Below are 21,842 nucleotides of genomic sequence, written 5' to 3'. Positions count from 1 at the left end.
ATTTCACAAAATGTTACTTTATGAAAAAAAGTGCACATTTCCTCGACTTGTCACTGATGTATCTTAAGGGTAATATCATTCCCCCTGCCTTCTGAAAGAGGGAAGTCAAGCATTCTCGTATTATGCGAGTAAAGTGAAAATATGTTGAATTTTCTTTATATTTTCTTTATATCGTTGTACACATATGACATCACAAGCTGTAGTAGTCTTCTCATCCAGCAGTGACTAAGCAGAAACTTTAAAAATTCATAACTTTTAAATGGATTGTCCGATTTTCCTCAAACTCTCAATGATGTGTTCTACTAATATTGCTGCATTCACTCAATCCACATGTCTATGAAGATGAACTTGTCCTTTAAGAAATATGACAGAAGCCATAGATGAAGGCAGAGAAAAACAGAATGAAAAATGTGTGTTAGTTGCATAAAACTTCATGTAGTAAGTTTATGCATATAATGCATTGTCCACAACAGTGCGACTGTCATTGTTACCGACAATGTCTTGCAGAGGTATGTATGACATGAATGAAAAACCCATGCATTATGCTGCAAGGTCTTTATCAGTTTATCCATTGAAATGAACTTTCTCTCATTTACTTACATTCTTTTGTAACATTTACAGCCTTCTGCATTTGTTTCATTTTTCTTTTTTTTTGGCAACTGCAGTGCATTTGAATGAAGCAAAATTATGACAATGGAAGGTAGCACTATAATTCTGTCAAGTAGATGTCCCATTTTCTCACAAAAGTTTTGTTTTAAAATGTTTTATTTTACAATATAAATATAGGACACAAAATTATATGGGTCAGCTATTATTTATCAATCAGCCAGGTTCAATGACAGGGAATGTAGCGGGGGGGGGGGGGGGGGGGACTTATGTTGGTAACCTCAAAATGTACAGTAGATTTCATGGAGTATAGATGCAGCTAAGAGCAGGGGCAGATCCAGGAATTTTGCAAAGGGATGGGGGGGGGGGCACAAAATATATTTCTGGTGCCACTTTTGGGTTTAATCAAGTGCCAACTAAAAATAAATAAAACAAACACAAAAAGCAAACAAACAAACAAAAATTAAAGCTCCCAGTGGGCCCCCCCCCCCCCGATCCGCCACTGAAGAGGGGCACAGTTTGACACCTCAAAACGATCGTGTACCCATCTCTTCGACCCTCCCTCCACCTCCATCTTTCCCCCTCCCTCCACCTCCATCTTCCCCTCCCTCTCTCCTATGGATCAAAGTCCCACACGCGTGCCAGCATCGTCAGTCGAACTGAAATTTTTAGATGCAGTGCGTGCCGTGCAGCTTCCTCCGCCTTGAGCCTCCCTGGGGCTGCGTCCTTGGTACACTGTAGCAGACGTCCTGACTGAGGTCCAAGTCGCTGCATAGGTAGGCCGCACAATGTTTGTGGCAGCTGTTATCGTTATTTTGTCCGTCTTTCTTTGGATTTACGCCAGCAACATACTGAAACCAAGCAAGAAACATGGCACTTCTGTCTACAACTTCAGCAGCTTTATTGATGACACCGATTCAGGTGAGAAACGAGTGGTATGTTCATTGTTTCAGTGGGGCAGTTTCTCTGAACGGCCTACAGAGTTGCCGGCTAAACTCGCGCCCGCGTACCCGTGTCGCCGGCTGCTAGGGCCGGTTGGTGAAGTGCTGCCCTGAACTCTAGCCTAGGCTAGGGTTCAAAAACCTTAGAACGGGGAACATTTCATGCAGTTTTTAGTCGGAAACTGGAATGGAACGAGTGGTAATTTCGGTCAGAAGCTCGCATTTTAGATTGCAAAGACGATGCATTGATCATGCTAAGTTATGATGATGTAACACCTACCCTGGCATTTTCTGTTTATTCATGAAAACAAAATAATTATGATATAAATTAAACCTCTAGACAGGTCAGCCCACAAGAATGATATTGATGCAGATTAAGTCTGACTGCTTGCTACCTACAGCACCAAAGAACCTGTCTTTGTTTCCCAGAACTTTCACAAGGAGAAAGTAATTTATGACAGTATTCTTAGAAAAATCTCCCGATGCATTATTGTCTTCATTTGCTCATATCAATGAGAAGTAATGTTTCATTCTGTTTCAACCCAGACAAATAACTGTTGAATGTGTACATTATGCATGTGGAACCAGGTCAATAGAATCAGCAGTGCATATCCACAGTGTAACTTCTTATCTATCACCACACCATGTTACGACCAAAATCACTCTGAGAATGATCGCACAAAAGAAACAATCAACTGATGTTCAGGCGGTTTATTAACAGTGATATTGTGGGTACAGACTCGTAATCGGTTTTCACATCAGTACAATAATGATCAATAGAAACAAATATAAGTCAGTAATGGAATCACTTACTCACTAAATCATGAAATCCTTACAGTTTCCTGGTAGTGTCCAAATACGATGCTTGATGCACAAATGAATGATCCGTGATGCACCGATGAATGATTCCTCCGACGTAAATCCAGAGGCGCAGGTTACAATAGTCCGCGTTATAAATCCAGGGTATAGTCCACGATAGATGTCCACAGCAAAACGTGTAGAATCCAAACGCTATGACGACCACGTCCAGTTGCGGCGTTGAATAATGATTCACTTTATAATGTCCAGCAAGGAATCCAGCCCGTCACAGCTTTGCCGTAATAATGTTCGTTGACACTAAAATATGGAGTGTCTCTCCAATGTAGGCAAATTAATTCTCTGCAGGCAAAATGTCCCCCAGGCCTTATCTCCACAAACACAGTTTGTATAGCAGGTCAGCAGGTAACACAGGACTGACTATAACAAGTCGCTTCAGAGCCAGAAGTGACGTAACTCTCAGAGCAGAGGTGTTGGGTACTCTGCCTACCTCAGAATTTCTCCAGCTTATATACTATCCATTCACCCCTTTCTAGTACATTCTGTAATTTTCTCCAACCTGGGGCCACATACCTGAACATACTTAGCAAGTCCAAATTCCAGGAATCCTGGATGACTCACTGCCTAATATGTGCATAACATCATTGCCAAAATTAACTACCAATCACATTGGGTTACAAGGGCAGTGCCTCACTCAGCCAGCACTTCCTAGAATTTTCTGGAATGGGTTAAATCATTCTAGATTGAGTGAGCTATAATGTATTTCCTGTCACATGCATACATGTACTGTAGCTACATTGTATACCATGTAGAAAATTCTCCACTGATCTGGTCAGCCTGTATGTACTATATCTATATCATATAGAATGTTCTCCATTAATCTGGTCACCCTGTGTACATACACATTAAACAACCATGCATACAGCCTTGATACATGTACATAACTACTTGAGTGTACATTTGTGACACCATCCCCCATGGAAAAAGAAAGCCTTGCCGTAGCAAGGGTTTCTTTTACCTTCACAATTTCTTATTGTTATTTACAACGAATGTGAGGTAAAATCCAACTCAAACAACCATAATCACATACTATCACATGCCTTTTGAAAAGCTGCATTGATTCCATGTTCTCTTTTCATGGATACCAGTTACATTGATATTGCTTGGATTCTCGGAGCTTATACAATCATGTCAAACTGTTTTGCATACATTAATGGATCTGCTAAACACATACAATGTACACTAGTGATATGCGGTGAAGACTTTTCACCTTTGATACTCTCTTCATGTTACACTCTTGACAAAGCGTCAGCAATTACATTATTTTTGCCTGCCACATGTTTGATTTTGAGAGCATATGGCTGCGTCATCATGCTCCATCTGAACAGTCTATTGTTCTTCATTTTGAACCGGTCTAAAAAGACCAAGGGGTTGTGGTCAGTATAGACCGTGATCTCCCCTTTGCTATTTGTCAAGTACACTTCATATTGCTGGAGGGCAAGGATGAGACTGAGAGCCTCCTTCTCGATAGTTGAGTATTTCTTTTGGTATGCGTTCAACTTTTTGGAAAAGTAGCTAACCGGTCGTTCAGTGCCTTGTTCATCTTCTTGGAGCAAAACCGCTCCCACCCCTACATCACTAGCATCGATTGCCACTTTGAATGGCTTTTGGAAGTCCGGAGCTGCCAGAACAGGCTCATTAGCAAGGACTGCTTTTAGTTTCTCGAAGGCCCTTTGACACTCATCAGTCCAGGTGTACTTTGCCTTACTCTTCAGCAGGTTTGTTAGGGGGGTGACTACAGTGCTGAAATTTGGCACAAATTTCCTGTAGAAACCAGCCATGCCCAGGAATCTGAGCAACTCCTTCTTGGATTGGGGGATGGGAAAGCCTAGTATAGCTTCTACCTTGGCTTCTCTTGGCAATACCTGTCCCTGACCGACTACATGCCCGAGATACACCACTTTGGCCTTTGCAAATTCACTCTTTGCCAGATTAATCACCAATCCGGCCTCCTTGAGTCGCTCAAAAAGTTGCCGCAAGTGTGTAATGTGCTCTTCCCACGTGTCACTATACACTAGGATGTCATCAATGTATACTACACAGTTGTCAAGTCCGGCAATGATTTGGTTTGTTAGCCGTTGGAAGGTGGCCGGAGCATTTTTCATGCCGAATGGCATTACTTTGCATTGGAACAAGCCATCTGGTGTGGCAAAGGCAGAAATCTCTCTGGCTTTGTCGGTCAAGGGCACTTGCCAGTATCCCTTTAGAAGGTCTATTTTACTGACATATGCAGAATTTCCAACCCTGTCAATGCAGTCTTCTAGTCTAGGAATGGGGAAAGAGTCTGTTTTCGTCACGGCATTCACCTTTCTGTAGTCTATACAGAATCTTTGAGACCCATCCGGTTTGGGCACCATGACGATTGGGGAGCTCCAACTGCTTTTACTCGGTTCTATTATGTCATTGTCTAGCATGTATTGAACCTCTTCCCTTACTTTTTGCAGTTTGCTCGGGTTTAACCGGTAAGGGTTTTGCTTGATAGGGTCAGCATCTCCTACATCAACATCATGTACAGCCAGAGGGGTGCAACCTGGTTTGTCTTTACACACTTCTTTGTACTCATGTAACAGACTAGTCACATCTTTCCTCTGATTTTCAGGAAGGTAGTCCAGTGCCTCATCTACTTTCCCTAACATCTCTGAGTTAGACAACCTGGCACTAGAGGGCGCACTTCCATTCTCATCTTGAGCTCCTCCCTCTTCATCTACTTCCTCTTCTACCACCTGAGCTACACCTACAGGCTGACTAGCCTTTCTCTCATAGTACTCTTTCAGCATGTTTACATGACACACCCTCTGATCTTTTCGTCTGTCTGGCGTACTGATCACATAGTTCACATCATTGAGTTTCTTTTTGACACAGTATGGGCCACTGAACTTGGCTTTCAGTGGTTCACCTTGTATGGGCAGCAGTACAAGAACTTTGTCACCTGGTTTGAAGGTTCGGGCTTTGGCATTTTTGTCTGCCTTTCTCTTCATAGAGTCTTGTGACACTTTCAAGTGTTCCCTAGCTACCTCACAAGCCTTTGAAAGCCTTTCACGAAACTTTGACACATAGTCAAGTAGGTGGACCTCATCATCCTCAGTCATGAATTTCTCTTTGATGAGCTTCAATGGGCCCCTAACTTCATGACCGTACACCAACTCAAATGGGCTGAAACCCGTCGACTCATTTGGGGAGTCCCTCGTTGCGAACAGCAGGAAAGGGATGCTCTTATCCCAATCCTCGGGATACTCCTCACAAAATGCCCTAATCATTGTCTTTAGGGTCTGGTGGTAGCGCTCCAACGCACCTTGGGATTGGGGATGATAAGCTGACGACTTCAGCTGCTTCACACCCAAACGATACATCACCTCTTGAAATATGCCTGACATGAAATTTGACCCTTGGTCAGACTGCACTTCCTTGGGCAACCCATACCTAGTGAAAAACTGCACTAGAGCATCTACCACAGTCTTGGCAGTGATATTTCTCAATGGGATAGCCTCTGGAAACCGTGTAGACATATCCATGATTGTCAAGAGGTACTTATGACCCGACCTAGTCCTAGGCAAAGGTCCAACACAGTCGACTAGAACCCGACTGAATGGTTCTTCAAACGCAGGTATCGGAATCAATGGCGCCGGCTTCACTGAATGCTGTGGCTTACCAGCCACCTGACATGTGTGACAAGTCTTGCAAAACTCAGCCACATCCACATTCAACCCTGGCCAATAGAAATGCCTCATGATCCGATCCTTTGTCTTTCTGACGCCTAAATGGCCGCCGACAGGTAACTCGTGAGCAATCCTCAAGATCTCACCGCGGTAACAAGGAGGGACAACAACTTGACGGACCACCGTCCAATCCTCATCAGCTGGCCTATGGGGAGGTCTCCACTTCCTCATCAAAATGCCATCTTTGACATAATAGCACTCAGGGACCTTTTCAGCCTCGGCCTCAGAACACGCCGTCTGAGACAAGCCTTTTAACTCAGAGTCTGCCTGCTGTGCTTCAACCAAGGAAGACTTGCTAAACAGCCCATCACTGTTAGCCTCGGAGCCTAATACAGCAACCCCATCATTCAAATCCTTGAAAAATGTTTCTGCCAACCAAACACCGGAATTCTCCTCCACATCAACAGAATCCGCATCATCTTGAACAGCTCTACGAGCCTGAGACCTAGTCACGACACAATCTGGAAAAATCCCAGGAAACTCCTCCTGCAACTGCTCAGTTTCAGCAACCACCACTGGTTTATCCGAAACAACTGGAGACGCAACCACCTTGTCCCCAGCCAAGTCATTCCCCAACAAAAAGTCAATGCCTGCCATGGGCAACTCAGGAACAACTCCAACAGTGACAGGACCAGAAACTAGGTCACACTTCAAATCCACTCTGTACAGTGGTACTGACATATAACTGCCATCAACAGTCTGAATCAAGACTTTTGCATTCACTGCACTATCTGGTGGAAAAGTCATACCACCATCCACCATCAACGACTGAGAGGCCCCCGTATCCCGCAGGATGACTACTGGTTTACCTGCCTCACCAGAAGTACATGGGGTCACCTCACCATCAAACAAAAAGCTACGATAGCTCTCATCCACCTGCTTAGTCCTATCTTTGAATTTGGGAGATCGACTTTCAATGGCCTGTGTTTCACTGAACGGGACACTATTTTCGGGTAGGACACTTTTTGACATGACAAATCCCATGTCCTTCTTTGTTTTGTTTTGCAACTTCCAACACTGTGACTTTACATGCCCTGTCTTGTTACAGTGAAAACATTTGATGACATTTGCACTTGTACTGGACCCTTTGTCAGATTGAGGCTTTGGTGCCGATGAAGATTCAGAACTCGTGCCTTTTTCAGGACCAGCATTCTTTGGATTGCTCGACTGAGTTTTGTCTCTCTTATTTCCAGAGAAATTCCTGAAAGGTGGTCTGTTGTCATTTCTGTGGGTCAGCTCATACTCGTCAGCCATCAAGGCTGCTTTATGCAAACTTGTCACTTTGTGATCATCCAAATGCGACCTCACACTGAAAGCAACACTCTTTTTGAATTCTTCTAAGAGAACAACCTCACGTAGGTTATCAAAGTCCTGATCCACTTTGAGGGATCTGTACCACCTATCAAACATCATTTCTTTTTCACGAGCAAACTCAACATGTGTCTGGCCTGGTTTGCGATACGAATTTCTGAACTTATGTCTGTACGCCTCTGGCACCAACTCATATGCATTCAACACTGCCTTCTTGACTGTAGCATAGTCACGTGATTGCTCTTTTGAGAGAGATGAGTACACATCGGCTGCTTTGCCGACAAACACACTTTGAAGGAGCATGGGCCAAAATTCCTGTGGCCAGTTCAAACTGTCAGCAACCTTCTCAAATGACACAAAATATGCATCAACTCTGTTTTCCTCAAACTTTGGCACCAATCGAATGTTCTTGGCCAAATCAAATTCAGGGGGAGCCCTTTCACGATTTCCAACAGTCTGTGCATGAGTCAATTCCATCTCACGCAATTTCACTTGTTGCTCCATTTTCTTCTCTTCAATTTCAAGTTTCTTCATTTCAATTTCTCTTTGTTTGTCCCTTTCCTTCATTTCCATTTCTCTTTGTTCTCTTTCCCTCTCTCTTTCTAATCTCATCTTCTCTTTCTTCATTTCCATTTCCATTTTAGCAAGCTCAAGCCGTGTTTGATCAGACATTTGAGCTTGATCTGGAGAGTCAATTTCTTCTTTGAGCTCCATGTGACCAGCTACTAAGTCAAGAATCTCTGCCTTTCTTGCACCTTGTGGAACATCAACATTTAAATGCTGTGCAATGGCAGTCAAATCACATTTGCGTAACCTTTGCAAATCTTTGAGGGACAAATCTGTCCTCTGAACAAATGCTTGAACATCCATTGTACTGATTGACATTGTCACAATGTACTACACACAATGTACAATTGAACAATCAACTCAACTGGTATTTTTTTCTGTACCAATACTCTGGATTCCGGAACGTTCCAAATTCTAAGTTTTGGCTTTAAATTCACTTCTCGGACACAAGCCCCCAATTTTGTTACGACCAAAATCACTCTGAGAATGATCGCACAAAAGAAACAATCAACTGATGTTCAGGCGGTTTATTAACAGTGATATTGTGGGTACAGACTCGTAATCGGTTTTCACATCAGTACAATAATGATCAATAGAAACAAATATAAGTCAGTAATGGAATCACTTACTCACTAAATCATGAAATCCTTACAGTTTCCTGGTAGTGTCCAAATACGATGCTTGATGCACAAATGAATGATCCGTGATGCACCGATGAATGATTCCTCCGACGTAAATCCAGAGGCGCAGGTTACAATAGTCCGCGTTATAAATCCAGGGTATAGTCCACGATAGATGTCCACAGCAAAACGTGTAGAATCCAAACGCTATGACGACCACGTCCAGTTGCGGCGTTGAATAATGATTCACTTTATAATGTCCAGCAAGGAATCCAGCCCGTCACAGCTTTGCCGTAATAATGTTCGTTGACACTAAAATATGGAGTGTCTCTCCAATGTAGGCAAATTAATTCTCTGCAGGCAAAATGTCCCCCAGGCCTTATCTCCACAAACACAGTTTGTATAGCAGGTCAGCAGGTAACACAGGACTGACTATAACAAGTCGCTTCAGAGCCAGAAGTGACGTAACTCTCAGAGCAGAGGTGTTGGGTACTCTGCCTACCTCAGAATTTCTCCAGCTTATATACTATCCATTCACCCCTTTCTAGTACATTCTGTAATTTTCTCCAACCTGGGGCCACATACCTGAACATACTTAGCAAGTCCAAATTCCAGGAATCCTGGATGACTCACTGCCTAATATGTGCATAACATCATTGCCAAAATTAACTACCAATCACATTGGGTTACAAGGGCAGTGCCTCACTCAGCCAGCACTTCCTAGAATTTTCTGGAATGGGTTAAATCATTCTAGATTGAGTGAGCTATAATGTATTTCCTGTCACATGCATACATGTACTGTAGCTACATTGTATACCATGTAGAAAATTCTCCACTGATCTGGTCAGCCTGTATGTACTATATCTATATCATATAGAATGTTCTCCATTAATCTGGTCACCCTGTGTACATACACATTAAACAACCATGCATACAGCCTTGATACATGTACATAACTACTTGAGTGTACATTTGTGACAACCACCATTCACAAGCAGCATCATGTCGCGATGTACTTTGAACCCAGTAGACGCCAGCTATTTGGGGTATGTCTTTTGTGTATGGACATATTTTTTTTTTAAGTGCTTTGACAGTGATGTGGTATGCTAGGATCTTGCTCAGCTCAAAATCATTAGTATGTATCCTGCTATGGTACATTCAGGGACATTCTTAAACCTGTTGACAATGGACTGATTTTACTATAACATGCATTTCACATAGACACCTGCCTGAGTATTCTGGAGACTCATCCTCAACGGGTAAAAAGAAATGTTTACAACCTCCTTGCTCGTATAAATTTTCCTCTATTCTTACCTTTTGCAAGCCTTACAGATATAGTGTTGTAAAAGCTTTCACTTCTGAAAAGACATACATAGGACCTACTTAAAATGGATAGGATTGCAAATATTGCAAGCAGATTTTAAATACTGTATGTGTGTTTGTTTTTCTGGTTAGGGGCAATTTATGTAATCGATGTTCTTGTCATAACCTACTTGGACGTATTGATATATGATTTATATATGTTATGTAACCATCCCATATATATGTATATATATATATATATATATATATATATATATATATATATACATGTATACATGTATATATTATATAGAGAGATAATGAGAGAGAAAGAGAAAATGAGAAAATATACCGGTATATATGTATATATGTATGTATATACATATACACACAACACACATTCATAGACATTAATCACATATGTACATGTAATTCATATCTATCTATATCCATCTATATATATATATATATATATATTCTATATTCTGCTGACAAACCTCTTTGCAGGATCACCTTGTAGCAATAATGACGATCAAGTAGAAGCCTCACCCAGTGACAGATACTCCCCCCTATACAACGATCCGGGCAGACAGCTCCTCATTCTCTATGGCACTGAGTATGGATTTAGTGAAGAGGTCGCCAGAACTCTGTTTGACAGGCAAGTACACATGTAATAGAAAGAGAATGATAGAGTCTACCATAAGGCATGCACCTTCCAAGTATGCTTTTAATTCACTTCCTTTGTTTGTTTTATTTTATTTAGTTATTTTTTTTATAGTTTTTTTTTTTTTTTTTTTTTTTGTTGCTTGTAGCTAAAAAAAGAAACTGAAGGATCATGAATTTCCAGAAGTGGTTGCCCCTTCAAAGAAAAGGCAATTGATATTTCCTTTTTTTTATTTACTTTTTGGATTAAAATGTTTTACTGTATATTTGACTTAAACAACTGAGTTATGGGGGCTAGGGAGAGAGCTATGGCATTGCTGATGGATTATACACAAGAACATGATTATAGAACTCTTTAGAAAAATAACTGGACAGAATTTTTTATTTTATATTACCATACATGAACAGACATTTTTTCTTCTTTGTTCAATTATGTACAGAAATGCCAACTGTCATTTTTTTAAAGTATTTTTTACTGGTTTTATGTAAAAAATACTGCATGGAAATACATTTTTGTTTTCACAAATTGTTTTACTATAAATGTTTATTTCAGGAAAGGTAAAATCCCATTTCCACCAAAACTACAACACCTTTTCAACCCTTAGAATATCACAACGCTGTTTACAAGGTTGGCATCCCTGATTCAAACATACTTTCTTAATTCCCTGTTCATCCATCTATATGTGCCTGTTGTTCATCTATACCAGGCTGGAACAGGTCAGAGAAGATCAATACCCAGACCTTCAACCCCGTCTCCTCAACGCTGCCCACCACCAGTACCTCAGACTGGATGAAGAGCAGCTGGTACTGGTGATCATCTCTACCAGTGGAGATGGTAGGGGATTGGGGGGGGGGGGGGGCATTTCATGAAGCGTTTTGTCAGATATTTTCTCTGACAAACTGTTGTAAGCTACCAAATCATTGCATCTGATTGGCTGAGAGTAAATTTGTCAGACAGAACACTTTGTGAAATGCCCCCCAGAGCAGGGTTACAATCAACTTTCTATCCACCTCTCTTCCCTTTTCCATGACTCCCCATTTTGGTTTGCTTCTTTTTGTCTCAATTGTGGCTCTCTATCTATCTTTCTATCTATACTATGAATGTCCATATTTTTGCATGATTCATTTTTCATCCAGAGCGGCTATAAAACATATTTGTGGGTTCTGTCTGTAGATACTGTAAACATTGATGTTTTCACACGATTGTTTTTTTTTGCAATGAGCGGCTCAAAAGCATATTTCCTGGTTCTTGAATTTGTGCTGTGCAAATGATAACCCATTCAATATGTGCAGAGAAAATTGTGTAGATATTTTTGCGGGATTCAGTATTTGCGCTAGCCAAAATTAGTACGTGCGAAATACGGGAAAATTAATGTACCGCAAAAATTCCTGCATTTACAGTATACCTGTTATTATTCATACACTTGGATCAATCTGCATATAAGCAGGGAACATAATCTGCATTTTATATATAACCCTAACTTTTCTCTTCCATGACTTGTCAATCATCACAAACAACTGACATTAATTTGTTGAAAACGATCACTGTTTTGATGTTAGTAAGCCACCTGATGTCACATACCGTACTTACAGGCATTTTAAATAGCCATCCATCTATGCTTGATGGTAGTGATAGCTGTTACAAGTAGCATTCATTTATCTTCCACACTTTCAGGGAAATACAAATCAAGTTTGTGGAAATAATTATATCACAGATTATAGAAAGCATGAACATTACTTTACCATCTAGATATATATAATTACATCTCAAATTTCAAGGTTCTGCTGCTGGTATCATTCCATTGTTTTCTTTTTTGGTCAGTGCTCCTTATCACAATACAAGTGCCAGTTTCAATGTTTGTTTTCGGTTTCTTTGTTACTCCTTTGTCAGGTAAGGATTGTATTAAATATAAATGTTCATCACACACTTCTCTGCAGTCTTATTATTGTTTCATGTTTCGTTACAGCGCTTGTGGAATAGTCATTGAGAAGAATTCCTTTCTCTCCTAAGCTGATTTTTCTCTAATTCTTAAATGCCCAAAGCCCTCTTTCATCTCTTTCTTTTCTTTCCCTGCCTATAACATGTCTGCCAGCTTCTTGATATGTTGCCCCTTTATACCTCTTTTTTTTTTCTTCATAGTACATTTCTATTCTGTATTCTATATTTTCCTAGGTGTTCCACCTAGCTCTGCTGTGGCTTGGTATTCCTCCTTCATGTCGTGTCCAGACAGTCTGGCACACCTGAGATTTTCGGTTCTTGCTCTCGGGGACTCCAATTACCCACATTTCTGTAGGGCGGGGCGCACTGTCTGTGACAGGTGTGTGAGAAATGGCATACGTCGAGAAAAAAATATTTCCTCCTAGCCCCTGCTTTAGATGATAAGCATGTTGACTGAACTTATTTAATATCTTTTGTATCAATGTTGCATTTCTTTCCATAGTTTTGTTCTAAAAAAGCCCCATTAACATTATTTTACAACTGAATTCTCAAGGCTTGTCTTTTTTTTTTTTTTTTTATAACAGCAATGAAACACAAATAATTGTTTCTGGAGGGCAATTCTGACAGAGCTGTTTGAACCGAATAATGCTGATACTGGTACATTAAACATTTATTGTTTAAATCTCATGTAGTTTGATGATGGTAGGAAAAATAGAAAAGATAGATAATCATTTGCACCTTTTTTTAAAAATGTGAAACCCTAACACTTCAAAAATGTGCAAACCACTGATGAGGCATTGAGAAATGAAATTCAGATATTCAGTTCGGAATTTTAAATCATTGCAATGTGATCTGTAGATGTTTTTGTTGATCTGTTCCATATGGGAACCTGGTGGCCTGTGTATTAAATCTATGGGGATTTCAGAATTTAGTATCGAACGGGTTAAAATATTTGCCCAAAACCAATGTATCCAGGTTCTTGAAACGAGGAGCACGCCCTCTTGTGAGCAAGATGGAGGTAGATGCTGAGGATTGGACAGTCATCAATTCCTGGATGAATGCAGTCTCAAGTGCCATCACATCAGACGACTTCAGTCTTGAAGAAAGGCTAGATTACCTGTCACCCTTGATAACTCATTGTACAACAGAAGATGGATTCAGCAGGCTGAAGCCATTTATGGCAACTTTGAAGGTATTATATCAGATGTAGAATGCATGTAGTGTTTAAAATGTGATGGATTGTATATTGCATATTATTTTGTCAAAATAATCTATAGGCCTAATAATGGTTGGTACTTAGAATGTATGTACAATTTACCATGAGTGCAAATTGATTGTATTTTTTTCATCTTCCATTTCTTGTAAAAAAAAAATGCATCACAAAAAGTCTATAACACAGATGAGTGACTTACCCACACATAGACTAAAAAAGCAAAAATCAAAAAACAAAAATCAATTTGGCCAGTGGTAGTCTCAATTCTTTGAAAATCATTATAATGTAAAGATCAAAACCTAAAAATTGATTTGAATATTACAAAACTGATTTCCTATGAAAAGATACATCACACCATGTTACAATAAGGATATTTGAACAAGAAAGTAGTAAGTGGTGATGGACATGTTTTTATGATATAAGGTGTATCATATGATAAGAATATTTTATAACATACAAATAGAATTTGTAGTGCCTGATAAGATATTTCTTAAAAAAGAAAAAAAAACACAGTTGAGGACTTTTTGACCTTGCTACTGTTTGTGTGTGTGCTTGTTGAACTTGTGTATGTAGGTTAAAAAGCAACTGACTGAGTGCAGTGAGATGGGGGATAAGGAGACCATTCACTGCGAGTTCAACATAGAGGGCAGCAGTCTCTGCTACACATCGGGAGATGCAGTAGGCATCTATCCCACCAATCGGCCAGAAGACGTCGACATGGTCCTAAGTGTGAGTGGGCTAAATGGTGACAGTATCTGTACTGTTCCAGCCTCAGCTTACCACCCACACCCTGGTTAGTCTTTAGTAATGACCCATTAGCCATTTCATCTGTTGAGTTCATTTAAATCTAAAGTAGATCATGAAGTACTTTTTATCACTGAAAACAAGACAAGCTCAAGAAAGGCAGTAGTTTGCTTGCATAAGCATAGAAGTAAGCGGTATTATGAATACATTACATGTAAATAATTATCACACTTCATTCAAGCATATTTACTCTGGAATTCTTACTATCAGTCATTTCATTTCCTACAAGATCTTGTAGATAGATAGATAGATAGATAGATAGATAGATAGATAGGTTGATTGATTGGGTGATCAGTAGAAAATCAGTTAATTAATTTTTAAAAAATCTTTCAGTCATAAAATTTCCATTTCAAAGTTCGATAAAATATCTAACGATTCGTAGCACATGGAATTGTCCTGTCCTGTGTATGTCACACTCATGTGGAAACACTGATTTTGCACTAAAATCATCTTTGTGAGCCCCTTTCCATATAGCTATAATTTCTTGTTGCATGGCTGATAAATGCTGTTCAAGCATCAGTTTTGTTCTTTAACTGCCTTGTGTAACCATTTGCAAGGAGTTCATACTTATCCATGTCAGAATTAAAATGCTCTGATATAAGCTCTCCCATGTTATTCTCTAATAGCTTGATAATGTAATTTTTTTATCTCTGTCTTTATGTCTGTCTCTCATTATTTTTGTCAGAAAATGAGATTTCACTTCGGCAGTGTCTGCTAAAATACTATGATCTGAAGAACATTAGAGTGTCTTTGTTGGAAACTCTTTTGAAGTTTTCTGTTGATGAAGTGAAAACAAGGCTACAAGTTCTTCTAAAGGATGGTGTAAGTAGTTTGGATTTATAAGGAGATAATGATAGGGGTGATTTCAAAAACACAGACTTTGCTTTAGAGCAAAGATCACCATATCAAATGGTGCTGTTAACTGTGTGGAAGTTGATTTTACTGTAAAATATATTAGCATGAAATATCTGCATGACGGGATGTTTGTCATATCGATCAGTATTGCAGTTTAGCCATTTATGCTTCATTGTAGTAATATTGAATTAAGTGTCAGCTCCATATTTTTTCTTTACGTCATTGCAAAACAGTTTAATTTGAATTAATTGACATACTAAAGTGAAAGAGAGAATCATACCTTCACAACATGCAAATGCAAATTTTTTATTTGTTATCAAACATTTTCAGCTGATCTTATGCTTTATCAAATGTTTGATGTGTGCAGTTTAAAAATATCATTAGAATTTTGCTACTTTCAAAGATCATGAACATTTAGTCCAAAGGCATATCCTACCTGGTGTGAGCATAATGCATGAGTGTAACATATTAACCCATTGAGGACGAGTCCCGAGTATACTCGGGCAGGTGTCTATGGGAAATGCGTGTTGTAGCAAAATCAAACGGGTTAAAATAGCTGTGACATCATTAAGGCAGCTTTCTTTACATATATTTTCAGACATCCAGGAGCAACAAGAAGCTCATGGATTATTTGGAAGGAGTGGAGCTCGCAGATGTCCTGGAGGATTTCCCCGTTAAAATGGCGACAGGGGATTTGTTACGTAACTTACGCCCCCTTCAGCCACGATACTACTCAATCTCCTCCTCCCCTGTTGTGGTGAGTGTCCAAACTACTTCAGAGGGATCTGGAAAAATTTGCCACAAGTGTCTATTTAATTATGTATTTACTCGATGTCCTCAGGGAAGAAATTTTGAGCGACTAATCAACCATGTAGTCTTTGCCCTAAGAATATGTGAATGAATCCATCACATTTACTTCAGAAAAGGAGATCTTTTACATACATTTGCAAATATAGGCTTTTTGAGATAGCAAATTGCCCTTATGTATTCCAGCCCATCATATTCTATACATGGCTTGCCAATGAGGAAATGCACTTTCTTATAGTCGAAAATCTCAAATCATTATCACAGCAAGATTTCTTTTAATGGGCTCCTACTTTGCTATCTCAGTACAAAGCTTGTTTGCTGCCCATGATGTGGTAATGATCATACTATGGTTGCAATGACAGTCACACATTTTTTATTTGTCCACTGATGACAGTCTTTGTGATGGACAAGGATTGTTCAGGTAGCATGAATATGTCCAGAATGTCACTTGATACTTGGTATACTTGGTGTACTTGGGTGTACTTGGGTGTAGAGACTGGGAGCAAATCTTACTGTATACGCTGTTATTTTCGCGAGGGTTTAATTTTCGCGAATTGCATTGAGATCGCGAATTAAACAACACGCGAAATGGTCTCCATGCGCTTTGTTAATAGAGCACTAACATAAGCGTCGGCGTCGATTCGCGAAAACATCTCGCGAAAATGTCTATGACCTTGTCATTCATGAAAATATCTGTACGCGAAAATAACGGCGTATACAGTATTTGTCCCACTTGATGATTCTATCTCTTGTCCATCTCCTCCAAGGATCCCAGCAATGTCTGTGTCACAGCGGCTGTGGTGCGATACTCCAGCAGAGGACGAGCGCGTGTTGGCGTGACAACCACATTCCTCCAGGACAGACTGCGGGTTGGGGACGTCTGCCCCGTCTTCCTCAGTCCCAACCCAGACTTCAGACTCCCCAAGGACCCATCCAGGGACATCATCATGGTAGGACCAGGAACTGGGATAGCACCCTTCAGAGCCTTCATCCAGGAGAGAGGTATAATTAATAGGGAAACATTCCTTTGCTCCAAGCTCTGCAAGGATGATTATCTCACCTAACAACAGATGAAACTTTAAAGTTTAAAACCTTGTTTTCTGTGGGTAGATGCACACAAGCTTTTTGTTTGGAATTTTGTAGTCGTCTCACAGATACAAGCAACATTTCATGAATTTTATATTTTCTACATATCTCCTTGTAGACTGTTTATGATATATAAAATGTATTCTTTCTCAGGATCATATTCTGTATTTGTTTGCTATTCTTGGTCTCTGATACTGCTCTGGTCTCTTCATCTATTTCACTACAGCTGAAAGCTTGCAATGATGATGGCACATACTTCAGTAAATTGAAGCATGAAATTGCATAATTACATAAATGCATGCAGGATATTAAAAACAAAACAAAACAAAAACTGTGGATGTAAAAGTCAGTTTGTCAGAGCTTGTAGCTGTAACTTGCTGCAAGTTTCTTTCTCTCCTTTACAGCGAGACTGCCATTGGGGCAAAGAAACATATTTGCTGTGATAGTTAGGCTCCAGTTCACCATACATGATTACGTTGAACAATATGATGTATTTTTACTAGTGATCATTACGACCAACATTTCTGTGTAGTACTTAAATTCAACTACAGTAAATTTTTTCTCGTTTATCAAACAGTTGCCACAAATGCAAGTGGGAAAAATCTCCTATACTTTGGATGCAGACACAAAGAACAGGACTTTTTATACAGAAATGAGTTAGGTAAGTGTGCAAGACTTTTGTTGGTTTTATTTTATGTTATTTGTTTAGAGCTGCCCTTTCCTGCCAGGGTGTAAGTCCTAATTGTTTATTTCTTATAATTTTAATTTCAAAGCGAAGGCATGATAAACTAATTCAGTTGACATTCATTATAGACATTTTTTTTTAAAAATAAACTTGATTACTGTTTGGAAGGAGTCAACTCTATTGAATTATGGGGTATATTTCACAGTATTTTTTGTTGATATTCTGCAAAATTTGGAGAGTGCAGAGTCAACTGATAGTTGTGAAATCAAAAACTTAAACAAAAGTACTGCCTCCCCTAACACAAATGAGTGGTATACATTGACAACTCGAACTTTCGAAGTTCATCATACCAAGAAAAGTTTTTTTTTTTTTTTTTTTTTTTTTGTCTACATACTGCCAGAATTTGGTGACAAAAAAAAAAAAAAAAAAAAAACTAATGAAAAGAAATTAGCAGTTTCTCTTGACCTTATTTTTTACACAGTTGCTGCTTTTGATGGAAAATAGAATACATTTTCATTGATATTTCTGCACAGCACGCCTGAGAGACCCTAATCTTTCATAATAAGGTTATGTAGGTTACCACAAGATTTCCAGTTTCTGTGAAAGCAGCAATGTAATATATCTACTGCCTTTCTTGCTTGCCCCTTCCAGAAACGCTAGTGGACAGTGGTCAGTTAGTGCTGCGGACAGCCTTCTCACGGGACCAGGAACAGAAGGAGTATGTCCAGCATCTCATCGGTCAAGATGGTCACATGATATGGGAGATGTTAGAGGTCTGCACAGGAGTCTTTCATTTTGTTTTGTTGATTATAAACCAAGAGAAGATATTTCTGTTTCCTTCCTCTAAATAAAAATGAGATAAAAACTTGGTATGCTTCCCCAAAATTGTTACTCATAAATCACATTTATGAGTAACAGTAAGGAATCGTTGGAGTGGAGGACCACCACACAAAATCAAATGCAATTTTGAAGTTTTCAGTTTTGATGTGCGGTAGTTAGCCTGCATGTATATTCCTGCCATGAGGAAAAAGAAAATAGAAAGGGGAGAAATCACAGGAACACTTCTTTTTTTTTAGGAATAAATATATTTGAAAAGAACAAGTGATTGAGTGCATATGTTCCATTTCAGAAATGTCAACTTGCTGTCTCACATGGAATCAATGATGACTTGATTTTAGAATTCAATATGACAATCCTAAAGAGAGAAAATGATTGACACAACTTTCGAGTCCAGTTTATGAAAGTTATGCTGTTTTTACTTGAAATTACATGGTTTATGTACATAAAAGGATGTAATAAATCAACCCTCTCTTCCATTTGGCAACTGACAGCAAGACGAACATGGTATGAATGTCAAGTAATTATTTGTTGGTCAAATAAGTCATAGTGTAGTACATGTTTGGAAACATATTCATGGTCAATGACTAATATACTAGTTGTGTAGGTTGTATTTATCATTTTGTGTGTGTATGTGTGCTCAAAAAAGAAAATCAGTAGGCATAACTGCATTCCAATTTTTATCCACATGTGCTTATAATGCACTTGGGGCTTAAATATTAGAATGCATAATTGCAGTTCTTGTGGCAAAGTCATGCTCTGAACATGTTTGTTTTGAAATGAGAAGTAAAAGCACAATTTCTATTTTCTAAAACTTCAGTGACCTCAAAGACCCATTGCTTCATTGTTTATGTCCTTCTGTCTACTTCATCAACGAGTTACTAGTAATCTAATTCTAACAGTCATACTTTCATTAACCTGTTGAAGACTAGTCCCGAGTATACTTGGGCAGGTGTCTATGGGAAATGCGTGCTGTAGCAAAATTAGCCCGTCCTCAACAGGTTAATACCTAGTAATAATCTTACTGCAAGTGTTAAAGGGATCATATAGTTTTGGTTGAGACCTAATTTCAGGTTTCTAACATTTTTTAGTGAGATAATGAGAAACCAGTCTTATGAAATATGAAAGAGCATGTAATTCCATGAGGAATTAGAATTCAACGTTTATTTGATGAAAATTGGTTTTGAAATGGCTGAGGTATCCAAAACAGAGCAATTCTAATAAAGTGTGGGACGCACATTTTATTATGATCGCTTTGTTTTACTTAGTTTTTGGAGGTTTCAGTCATACCAAACCTGATTTTCATCAAATAAACTTTGAATCCCTCTTAAAATGGTATGCTTTGTACTATTTTTTTTTAGAGTTTTCTTGGTATCTCGCAAAAAGTTAAATGCCCAATTCTCATCTCCACCAATACTGATCATCCCTTTAAACTTTGTTCATTTTCTCTTTTTTTTTTCTGTAACTGTCTACCCACTGTATTTGTTTACAGATATTATATCATGTGAATGATTTTCTTCTACAACATTGAATCCTTCACAGGGCGGGGCCCACGTATACGTGTGTGGGGATGCCAGAAGCATGGCTCCGGATGTCCACCGTGCTCTCGCGACTCTAATCCAGACCCGGGGACAAATGACAGAGAGGGAGGCCATGAAATACATCCAGTGCCTTGAGGAGGAACACAGATACCAGAAAGATGTCTGGGTGACTTAGGGATGTGGATCTCATTATCAAATTGCTTTACTGTATACCAACGCCATATATTTCGCGAGTCTAAACTTTCGGGAATCCGGAATTCCCGACGATTTCGCGAGTGGTTAAATTCGCGATCGTGGAGTCCTGCACTGAACGGAGAAGTGTACACGCATATGTCACATTCACATCGGGATCAGAGTCAATATTTTCACGTGTCTTTAATTTCGCAAATAGCACCTGACTCGCGGAATTCACGAAAATAAAAACCTCGCGAAATATTTGGTGTATACAGTATCAGATGTCACTTGTTATTCCTTCAATTCCTGAAATACTCATGAAAGTGTCAGGTACAGTGCATTCCCATTATAACAAATGCAGTTTTAATAAAAATTTCACAAAAATAAAGTAAAAATTAAAGTCTGAAAATTATTTCATATGCTTTCTTGTTTGTTTATAATGAAACTTGGATATAACAAAAAAGAAAATTGTTGTTTTTATATCTCACTGGTTCAAACCCTCATTGTGTTTCTCACACATTCATTTTACATGATTGAAGGATTGAAACTGCTTCTCTTTAAAGACATACCAATAGTGTGGGTGAATTGATGGCTCACTGCGGATTCCACAAGTTATATCAATGAGAATTTAGCTAAAGGCAGCTGTGAAACATTGGCTGATTTTGTGTTGTCAGCAGTCAACTCATTTCAAATACACCGTATATAATTATATATATATATATTTTTTTTTTTTCCAAACTGTCTTGGTTATTACACGCAATATCTCAGGATATAGTAAAACATAAAGTTTTCTAACTCATGATATTAAAGCATTATTTCACATTACTTGAATAATACAATCAGTATCTACAGGATAACAGATATACAGTCAGAGTGCACTGAGTTTCTTAAACTTTACCATTTGTTTTGACATGGAAAAGCAAGGTACCGATAGATGTAGGTACCACAGGGGATTGTCAAATTTTACTGTGCAATACATAAATTTATTATGTACATACTACGAAAACATGGCATTCATTTTATACTTCATAGAATTCAAGATGTGTAACACAAGGTAGAAAATCAAATTCTGTGTAAGCAAGCTGTGAAATGTTACATAGATTATATGATATAGGTACCAAATTCATCCCACATGTATACTTTTCAAAGTATCTACCATAGATTCTTATCATGAGTTGAAACATAATCTATGGAATGTATACAATGTAGATCAAATGATTCCAGCTGCCAGGATATTTGCAGTATAAATGCAGTTTGCTGGTTCATGTATTTCAGCTTAACCAGGAACTCCCAGGACAC

The 21,842-nt window shown here is 38.9% G+C and overlaps 1 protein-coding gene across 1 annotated transcript; it reads left to right on the top strand.

Annotated features, from left to right (window-relative positions):
* The first annotated feature begins 1,394 nt into the window (after nt 1-1,394).
* Nucleotides 1,395-20,544, top strand: LOC140227623 (NADPH oxidoreductase A-like). Its single transcript, XM_072308040.1, has 12 exons — nt 1,395-1,527; nt 10,447-10,609; nt 11,310-11,437; nt 12,776-12,920; nt 13,517-13,733; nt 14,328-14,547; nt 15,244-15,380; nt 16,012-16,170; nt 16,988-17,222; nt 17,884-17,967; nt 18,643-18,764; nt 20,371-20,544. The coding sequence occupies exons 1-12, from the start codon at nt 1,395-1,397 to the stop codon at nt 20,542-20,544; spliced, it is 1,917 nt and encodes a 638-aa protein (XP_072164141.1).
* Nucleotides 20,545-21,842: the final 1,298 nt, after the last annotated feature.

This window comes from Diadema setosum, chromosome 4 (genome assembly GCF_964275005.1).
Source record: "Diadema setosum chromosome 4, eeDiaSeto1, whole genome shotgun sequence".
NCBI lineage: Eukaryota > Metazoa > Echinodermata > Echinoidea > Diadematoida > Diadematidae > Diadema > Diadema setosum.
The sequence above is the reverse complement of the archived record's forward strand: the minus strand, read 5'-3'. Positions and strand labels throughout refer to the sequence as shown.

Bases quoted from the DNA above. Each gene is read 5' to 3' on its own strand.
- LOC140227623 (XM_072308040.1), top strand. From the start codon at position 1,395: ATGTTTGTGGCAGCTGTTATCGTTATTTTGTCCGTCTTTCTTTGGATT. The intron at 10,610-11,309 runs GTAATAGAAAGA...CATCTATACCAG, and splicing joins TTTGACAGGCAAGTACACAT to GCTGGAACAGGTCAGAGAAG. The intron at 17,968-18,642 runs GTAAGTGTGCAA...TGCCCCTTCCAG, and splicing joins TTTATACAGAAATGAGTTAG to AAACGCTAGTGGACAGTGGT.